The 9,973-nt window shown below is 29.6% G+C and overlaps 2 protein-coding genes and 1 non-coding gene across 6 annotated transcripts; 2 read left to right on the top strand and 1 right to left on the bottom strand.

Annotated features, from left to right (window-relative positions):
* Window positions 1–502: 502 nt before the first annotated feature.
* TRNAK-UUU (transfer RNA lysine (anticodon UUU)) lies at window positions 503–574 on the top strand. The gene has a single exon. It is a non-coding gene; the product is annotated as a tRNA-Lys (tRNA).
* Window positions 575–627: 53 nt separating this feature from the next.
* Window positions 628–3,088, bottom strand: LOC100820279 (branched-chain-amino-acid aminotransferase 2, chloroplastic). Its single transcript, XM_041017977.1, is given in 8 exon segments — window positions 628–954; window positions 1,103–1,215; window positions 1,355–1,450; window positions 1,555–1,671; window positions 2,029–2,123; window positions 2,327–2,480; window positions 2,569–2,745; window positions 2,912–3,088. Coding segments are annotated over 8 exon segments (975 nt in total). The 5' UTR covers window positions 3,020–3,088; the 3' UTR covers window positions 628–839.
* An 823-nt stretch (window positions 3,089–3,911) lies between these two features.
* Window positions 3,912–7,999, top strand: LOC106799627 (zinc transporter ZTP29). 4 transcript variants are annotated; one of them, XR_003267819.2, is made up of 5 exons: window positions 3,912–4,190; window positions 4,375–4,431; window positions 4,502–4,619; window positions 4,701–5,621; window positions 7,742–7,999. XR_003267819.2 is itself a non-coding variant. In XM_041017976.1 (5 exons), exons 1-5 carry the CDS (start codon window positions 4,036–4,038, stop codon window positions 4,726–4,728), a joined length of 255 nt encoding a protein of 84 aa, XP_040873910.1. In that variant the 5' UTR covers window positions 3,934–4,035; the 3' UTR covers window positions 4,729–4,918. The 4 variants fall into 4 exon arrangements, 2 of the variants coding, with proteins under 2 accessions (XP_014634035.1, XP_040873910.1); XM_041017976.1 differs by lacking the exon at window positions 7,742–7,999 and having other exon boundaries at window positions 3,934–4,038; window positions 4,147–4,195; window positions 4,701–4,918; XR_005892524.1 differs by lacking the exon at window positions 7,742–7,999 and having other exon boundaries at window positions 3,941–4,038; window positions 4,147–4,190; window positions 4,701–4,918.
* The last annotated feature ends 1,974 nt before the right edge of the window (window positions 8,000–9,973 follow it).

The following is a 9,973-nucleotide window of genomic DNA, read 5'->3' as shown; positions in this document are numbered from 1 at the left end:
ATGAAAACTATATACTATTTAGGTTGAACGTATAAATCAATGCGAAAGTGGTTACTGATATTAAGCACGCCGCAGCCAATCATTTAAGTCGCTGTCCTTTATAGTAGGACGTTATTATATATATATTTATCTTTTCTAACCGTTCCACATTCCTTCTAAAAAAACAAAACAGATCCACATTCAATCTCATATCAAAAGTTACCACGTTTCCTTTTATTGTTACACTTTTAATAAATAAATTATATTTTTTTTCTTATCTATGAACAGAGTTGGTTCTCTAAAAAAACAAACAGTTGTTTTAATTTTTTTAATTTAAATTTTGAATTAAGCTTTATATATAATGCAATTTAAGCCTGTATTAATACTGTGAAGTGCATTGGGTCAACCTTTCTAAGTGGAAGCTTTTTTTTTTTTTTTGTAAGAGAAAAAAATATTGAATCAAACAAAATATATAACTTAACTTTCTTTGATTTTCCATTAGTATAAATTTTTAATTAGTAAAGCCGTCTTAGCTCAGTGGTAGAGCGCGTGGCTTTTAACCACGTGGTCGTGGGTTCGATCCCCACAGACGGCGAATTATGTTATTTTAAATTTTTATATATATTTTCAGAAATATGTAAAACATTATTTTTGTGGCAAAACTTAGCCACGGAAAGTTAGAAGTATGTTGAAGAAACCATTAAGTGCGCTTTCCAGATCCTCTCCTACTTGAACTTTGCCATTACTTGAATATAAAATGATAAAAAAAAATCATACAAAATAAAGTGACATGCAAATAAGAACTTATTGATTAGGAAAAATAAACAATCATCTATCATTTAACAAGCATTGCTCATTGCTCAATCTACTAGGACTGTCCATGACTTTTTGTCCTCAACGCACCCTGTTTGAATTCCAACAAGTGTTGTGCGTAGTTTTGCAGACAATGCTTCTGGTCCTGTTTTGTAATCCATTCTGCATTGCCAATAAATTTTAATTGAATTTAGCACTATATCATTTGGTGAAGATATTTTTGAGACACAGGAAAGAAAACTTTAAATAAAAAGGGGACATAAAATATTGTACACAAAGAGAAATTGATTAAATGAAGTGTGATTTTTACCTTGTTTTCTTATAGGTTACAGATGCAATAGAGTTGACAACCATTGCAGTTCCTGTGCAGAACATTTCATCAGCACCCAGCATTTCCTCCACTGATACAGCACGTTCCAATACCTGAACATAATTCAAGTAACCGTGACTTATGGTTATAACATTGTGATAGGGAATAGTTTGGAAAACCAAAAATTTGTAGAAAATGAAACCATCAAGATTAATCAATTTACATGCCGATAATTGAAGGAAAATTAAAAACCCGATAACCCAAGTCAATGGCAATCTCAATGATGGATTTTCCCATGATTCCTGGAAGGATGGTTCCATCTATTGCAGGAGTGAAGCTAGCGTTGCCCTTCATATATAGGAATAACTTAATTAAATAAATTTTGTTCATACATAATAAAATTTCCACATGGTTTAGAGTTTAGACATACAGATTTAATAGTCGGGGTATACCTTCACAACAAATACATTGCATGCTGAGGCCTCCTCTATATATTTTCCAGTTGCTGAGTCCAAGAACAACACATCGGAGAATCCGTTGGCCTTTGCATCAGTTATTGCAGTATAAACCTGTGGCACCAGAAACATATAAGAATAATATACTCAATGAACAGCCAAATTAATTTGGGGGTAGCTTATAATTTGATCTATGATTTGATGACTTAGTAGTCTAAGTAATCATGCTTTAAATTGTGTTGTATTATTGTCATTTGTCAGCAAGATATATAAATCAAGGGAACACTTAGACTAAACATTAACCATTAAATATATAAAATACAGCATGGAGAAATTCAGGACCAAAGTTTTTATTAACACAAAATTTTCCTTTAACTTGATTTCTTCTAAACTCAGGATAAGTATCGTTAAATTTCAATTCAAGATGGAGAAAACTGTTTTATTGGAGATATATTGGTAGTGTATACTTACAGGGGCATAATTGGTGACACTTTTGATTCCTCCGGTTCCTCCACTGCCAGATATTGCTTTATATAGTTTATCCTCAACTTTCAAGTTTAGTGCACCTGTAATAATTAACAAAGATGAAATTAGTCTTTTTTTATCCTTAGGAATCAAAAATAAGTATTGTAAAGTTTATAACAACTCAAACACCTTACTCAATCTCAATCAGCTGATTTAGATTTCCTCATTAAGATGAAATTAGTCTAAAATATGAAATTTAATTTCAGAAGTTGTAAGTCGAATCTTTTTCTTAGATTATTATAACCTCGTGTAAATCAATACATTACCTTGTGGTAGCTGCCAATTGGAGAACAATAAATAAGAAATGTATAGTCTGGTGCTGGTGCCAAACCTAACAATGCTCCAGTTCCCATGAGCAATGGCCTAATATATAGGGACCCTTTTCCTGAAGGAGGCACCTTTTTCAAATTTAAAGCTTATTCTGTTTTTCAATTTATAAGACGGAAGAACAATATTAGAGATGAATAAATAGGAGGAAATGAATACCCAGCGTTTATTTGCAAGAACTATCTGCTTTACAGCATTAACAAATTGGTCATTAGATGGAGATGGCATACACAATCTATCTGCACTTCTCTTCATGCGTTGAGCATTCTCATCTGGTCGAAATAGAAGTATGCACCCATCCTCAGTTCTATGTGCCTTTAGCCCCTCAAAGATTCCCTGAAGAAAATAATCATGTTTATATTTGTTAGGCTTTAACTAGAATTTGATTTTGTACTACCCGAAATTAACTTTTTTGTGTGTTGTATATAATTAGCTACAAGCTTATCATTGATAAAAGTTTATGAATTACTATTTGATACTATTAGTGTGTTGTTCGAAGAACCTGCCCATAATTTAAGATTCCAGCAGAAGGGTTAATCTCTAAGTTTCCATAGGGAAGGATGGATCCTTGTGAAAACTTATCTCCCTTTGCACATTTCATGACATACATGTAATCTGTTGGAACTAGACTAAATCCAAGCTCATCCCAATTAATGTCAGCATAGTTTTCCCCAGCAGTACTGATTTTCAGACAAAAGAGGGTAATCAAAGTTCAGATTCAAAATCACCAATAAAACCAAGTTCATACATTATTATCTACTAGTACAATAACATTGTCGTACTCATCAAAAATTAAAATACCATAACATTTTCGTATTCATTAGCCAATTACTCGTTCAATAATCAATACTTACATTTCAGAACCGTCTTGCAGTTGCCTAAAATAGAAGGGGGAGACATTGTTTGTTTGTGATCACGGATTCACGAGGTTTTTCTGCGTTAAAAAGTAGTGTCAGTTGGTTGGTGCAAGGCTCCAGACAAATACCTGTGTAACAGTACAAATCACGTCAGTGACATCTTACTTGTCATGTCAGTATATATTAAATTACACGTCTATCTCTTCTATTTATAAAAGATTATTATTTAAGGTTGTTATGTTAAAATACATAGTTTAGTTTATTTAAAGTTTTAAACTAAATTAAGAGATATAAATATAAATATATAATAAGTGTTTGACGTTAATATATATATATATATATATATATATATATATATATATATATATATATATATATATATATATATATATATATATAGGTGTATAATAAAAATCTTACGTATATATATAAGCTTACGTGCAAATGCTTCTGAAAGCATATATATTAATTATACTTTCTCAAAAGCATATTACATACGTACAAAAGTCACCATATAATATAGTATTCATCTTTGCTTATTAAAAAAAATACAAAAGACTATTAAAAAAATAATGACCACAGGAAAGCAATCAAAAGCCACCATTTAATAAAAAATATATAAAATAACTATATTGCAGTATAAACTTACATAGGAAGTCATTCGTACGCACACAAACTTGCAGATAAAGTTGTTCTTTCGAAGAAAAATATATATGTGCTTGTTTGGCCTTCAAATTTATGACAGGATAGGAGCTATAAGGATGATTTAATGGTTGAAAGAAGAAAAGAAAAAGAAAAAAAATCATAAGTTTGATTTTTTCTTATTAACAAAAACTATTAAATTAATTACTAATATTAATCCTTTGATTTTTTTTACTAGAGAATAACGAAGCTAAATATGAACAACACAATGACATGCTTAAGGTCAGGTGTGGCATGCATCATATATAACAACCTTGCACTATTGCACACAGGATCCTTCTGTTAATTTCAGAATTTGTTTAAATGTTTAATGGTTTTCATAACCATAGATACATCTTGTTGTCTTAAATATGCGTGACTTAGTAAAGTTAAACTTATCGTGACAATTTTTCTTCCTTCTATGTAGGCTGTCTATTCCCTACAAGCCTAAATCCTGAGATTCTTGAAGGTATCCTTGGATCAGGTTAGTACTAATACAACTAGTTGTCAAATTTTGTTTTTGGGCACTTTATTAAGTATATTTTGATAAGCAGTTGGTGGAGTTATGGCTTTTGTAACTCTTCATCAGATGCTGCCACTGGCTTTTAAGTACGCGGGACAAAAACAATTTGTTAAGATCATATTTTGTGGAACGACTTTCATGTCTGCAAGGTAATAACCTCATTGCCAATATAAAAACTTAGAAGCAATTTGCTTTTTGTTGTTACTTAATTTGATAACTATTTAATGCAGTACAACGCTACAAGGTCTTAACATTTAGTATTGGTGGATGTGCAACCTGTATTTTCTACGTATCAGCTTAGCAGAGGACGTGTAGATGGGAAGTATCTCTGTTGTTAACATTTGTAATATTGGCTGTGAAAACAAATGACTTATTTTTTTTTTATAAAAAAAAACACTTCCTAAAACGATTCTGTCAAAATTATATTAAAATTTATTACATTTTAAGATGAGTAGGAACCGTTATCGTAGATGCGTCAATATTGTACGACGTCCACTATGATGATAACGGTTAAAAACCAACGTCATGTATGCTTCATATCCGACGTAAAATTGCTGTTACATGGAGGTGTCATCATCCTTATAGAGATTACTTAAAGTTTCTGCTACTAGAAACATTACAAATAGCATATTAATTAATGCTAAAGATTGATGCTAATAATGAGTTTATAAATAACAATTATTTTTATATATGAAGACTGGAAGAGACACCAAACTGATATATTATATTACATGTATGAAATGAAATTAGTAATAGTTAGCTCAATCAATCTTCACCATCCATCCGTTATTATCCTCTAAAAGACCCGTATGGATTCCTGTAATCATATCAAACAACTTCTGGGTCACAGTGTCGGCTCCTGTTTTGAACTCAACCCTGCACTACCCAATTGTTTTACACTATTAATAGCAGTAATTTATTATTAATTGTAATAAAGTATAAATTAATATTACAAACTACAAAGCTACGAAAATTAATGATCGAATCAAGATTTTGAATTCTATTGTACCTTGTATTCTTATAGGTTGCACTTCCAACCGCAGAGATCCCAACAGCAGTTCCAGTACAGAAAACCTCATCAGCTTCTAGAAATTCATCAACCGAAAATTTGCGTTCCTCGGCCTTGGCAAAATTAACGGCCAATTTTTTTTGTAAGTGTTGTTACAATAATAGTATTAAAATTTATTAACAAGCCTCCAAATTAGATTAATCCATCCCTATATAACAAATTCAAGAATTCATTTGAGAGAAATATATATTTTATACATATTTTCATTTTTATGTTATTATATTTTTTTTATAAAATTTTTGACATGTTTTGAATTTTCATATCAAATTAATATTTTTTATGTTTATTATTTATTTATTTAAAATATTTTTTGCTAATTTGTTTTTTAAATTCTCAAATTGTTTAATTAGCAATAAGCATATATAATGAGGTGTTTACAATTTTTTTATTTATTAAAATATTCTCTAGAATTAAACTAATATTTAAAATGTTCAAAACCAAACGTTTGAAATGACCTTACTGTTTATGTTTGTATTTATTAAAATAGTTTTTGACAATTATTTTTTTAAAAAATATTTCCAATTTATACATTTTATATTTCATTTATATTGTATAAATATCTAGGTAATACGCATGATACTAGTTAGTTGAACACCGTTTTTAACATTAAAGTATTTATTATTTTCATTTAAATTCTTGGGAGACATTTCCTGGACCATGAACTTGAATGACACCATGTTTATGATATACATTAATTTACAATTGAAAAACATGGGGAATGTTTCGTGCTGTACGTAAATGTGTTTACCATGAATTGTGTAGCGGATTTTTTCTTTTCTTTTTGATACTTTATATATATATATATATATATATATATATATATATATATATATATATATATATATATATATATATATATATATATATATATATATATATATATATATATATATATATATATATTAAAATGTCAGTAATAATTACCTGGTAACCCAAATCACGAGCAAGTTGAATGATGCTATTCCTTGTTATTCCAGGAAGAATAGTTCCGAGTGTAGGTGAAGTTGAAATCACGTCACCCTAAAATATGAAGAGGTGCCATGCATGCATATTAACAAGCATATATATACATATGTAATATATGTTGAAGGAAAGTTGTAAAATTGGCAAAGTAACAAAATATTAATTACCTTGACCATGAAAACATTGCACGAAGATACCTCTTCAATATATTTATGTTCCTCTGCATCTAGGAAGAGGACGTCAAAAAATCCTTTGGCTTTTGCTTCTTTCGTCACTTGGAAAACCTGCGTTAATTTAGTCACTCAACTTCATCATTTAATTGAGTTAATTTGTGTAGCTAGGTACCTTAATTAATACCGATTTAAAGTACTATATATGTTTGAATTAGAGTGCGTGTGGCTATTTATATAAACTTACTGGTGCATAATTGCCTATATTTTTCACTCCTCCAGTCCCACCGGGAAATGCACGAGGAAGTGTATCTTCAATCAACAAGCTCAAGGTTGAATTAGTATGTCGTCCCTGTCCAAATGAACAATGTTAATATATATATCATAATTACCTATTTTGTGATTGATGATATAAAGAAAACATTAATCAACATGTTAGGCAATCAATTCCTCGGCTATCTTATTTTTCTACTACATATATTTGTTCAACAAAATATATATAAACTTGTATAGTTTAAGTTCAAAGTTGAAACCTAAAGTTTACTCACTTTGTAAGCGTTGGAAATTGGATTAGTGTATATTAGGAAGGTGCAATGTGGTGCAGGTGCAATACCCATAACAGATCCACTTCCAAATAATAAAGGCCTAATGTACAACGCTCCTTTTCCATGAGGAGGCACCTGCATGCATGTTCCAATTACAAAACTCAAAACTCATGATCCAAGAAAAAAAAGAAAAGGGGGTGTTTAATTGTGTTTTTATTTTCTGTTTTAATTTACTTTTTAATTACAAAACTGTTATCTTGTTTTCAACTTGTTTCCTCTTTTGAAAAAATTGTATAGAAAATACTAAAAATAACTTTTTTTCTTCTCTGGTTGCTGTACAAATCTTTGAAAATAGGAAACACATTGAAAATAAGGTGGAGGATTTATAATTAAAAAGTGGAAACAGAAGATGAAAATAGGAAATAAAAATGCAAGTAATTAAACATCATCTGATAAAAATAAAAATGGGAGCAATTAATTAATACATACCCAACGCTTATTTGCATGAACAACTTGTTTGACAGCATCAACGTACTGCTCAACAGAAGGTGCCACCATTAGCAACCTCTCTGCTCCCATCTGCATGCGCATAGCATTTTGTTCTGGTCGAAATATCTGCACCTCACCATCTGCTCTTCTGTAGGCCTTCATGCCCTCAAATAATCCCTATTTTCATGAATGTATTATTTATATATATTCATATGTATACTACACATTTTAACCTGTACTGTCATGCACGAATATTAAATTTTTAATAATCTATAAATTTTATATTAGTATAATTTTTAATGTATCGTGTTACTATTTTTTTTTTGTTTTACAACTTAATTTGTCAAAACATTTTTCCTTTTGGGTGTTTTTAAAGCTAATTAAATAATATTAAAAACAACATTTATCTTTGGAGTTATTATGGCAAAGTTATAAGTTTTTAGCCAGTTAGATATGCAATGTACGATCATTTATGTTAACCATAATACACCTTCCGATGATTTTTGTATGAAATAAGTTTTAATATATTTAAAAAAAATCAGAGATAATAACATTATACATATATTTGACAACTCATTTTTTTAATATTTTAATGCTATGTATGGATAGGATGCACTTAAAAAAAAAAAAAAGAAGAAGAGAAGAAGGTGCACTTAAAAGCCAAACAGGAGTCGAAAGCGATCAAAACCCTTATTTTAGCATTTTCCATGTGGGGAGGAAGTTTTGTGCCCTTTTCTTTTGTTAGGTGTTTTGTCTCCTTTTCTTGCTTTAACTTTAAACAAAACTTCAAATAAATAAATAAAAAACTCTTTCTCCATCTCTTCCTCTCTCTTTCCAATTTTTTCCTTTTCATTCCACTAAATTGAATATTTAATTTGTGAATGAAAAAGCAATAGCTGACCTGTCCGTAATTTAAAACAGTAGAATGTGGTTCGATTTGAACGGTTCCAAATGGTACGAGATCTCCATTTGAGAAGGTCCCTTCTTCATTAGATTTCATTATGTACATAAAATCAGTTGGAATCACTTGAAATCCAAGCTTATCCCAGTCCATCTTGTTATAGCTATCTTCTGCCTCCCTGTAATGAAATTGGAACAAAAAAACTTATGGATAGTTCTTTAGGTGTTGTTGGCAATGCTTACCGATCTGAATTGAAGTTTCATCTCAATAATCTATATTGATTATTGACATTTAATAAGGTTAAACTTTAATTCTTAATGGAAAATAACACCAAAACACATACAAATATGGTGTTCTTTGTTTGCTCAGCCTCAACAATTAATCTAGCTATTTCTTCATCATGAAATTTGAAAAAGCCGATTGGAATATTTGAAAAGCAAATTTCAAAAGGCATGTTAACTATTCATGCAAAAAGTGCTTCTGTAACATGAATTCAAATTTACTTTTGAATAAGTACCCGTTGGCTGCTGGTTGATGGGAAAGTGCCATGAACCAATGGGCCAAGTAAAAATGAAGGTTAGAAGAGAAACTAATTAAGCTTTTTTTTTTTTTTTTTAAGGAATAAGCTTTAAACATGCTAATATTTATAGGTACGAGAGAACCTAAAAATTGACTCCGAGCTTATGTGGAAGTAGCTGTATCTTCCTGTCAATTATTACTATATTCTATTCTTTTGTTTCAACCGACTTCTGTTGAAAAGCACCTCCATCAATGTATTGCTTATATTTTCCCACATTAGATCCTTCAATTTTAGCAAATGAACCTAATTAACTTTTAATTTAATGAAAACGATATGATCTAGCGCGACAAAATAACAAAATATAGAATTTTAATTGGCTCTTAGTGTAAAACAAATTTACGTGCAATATTGTATTACGTACGTAGTCATTAAATTGTGTATTTTCTTTTGAAGAAAATATTACTACTAAAAGTTTCTTCAAATTTTTCGGAAGGCTATCACTTGTTACAGTAACAATTCTTACAAGGATTTTTTTTAAAGTAAATACTGCAGGTATTTTTTTTTTTTTTTGAGAAATAGTATTTCTTGAATTGAATCGAACAGACTTACTATTAGCAAAAAAACTTCTTCTGAGTATTTAACATAATTCTTTGTTAATTATTCCCCCTAATTAGAATAAAATGGGAGAGAATTGATCACCTCCTTTTTCATTTTTTTGTTTAACTTTTAATTTTTATAATATATTTATTTAAATAATTTATGTGAAGAAAAAAAATATTAGATTAAAAGAGTATAATTTTAATTATTATAAAATATTATTCATTTAATTGATTTATTTATTTCACC

This window comes from Glycine max, chromosome 8 (genome assembly GCF_000004515.6).
Source record: "Glycine max cultivar Williams 82 chromosome 8, Glycine_max_v4.0, whole genome shotgun sequence".
In the NCBI taxonomy this organism is placed as follows: Eukaryota; Viridiplantae; Streptophyta; class Magnoliopsida; order Fabales; family Fabaceae; genus Glycine; species Glycine max.
This window is presented reverse-complemented; position numbering and strand designations above follow the sequence as displayed.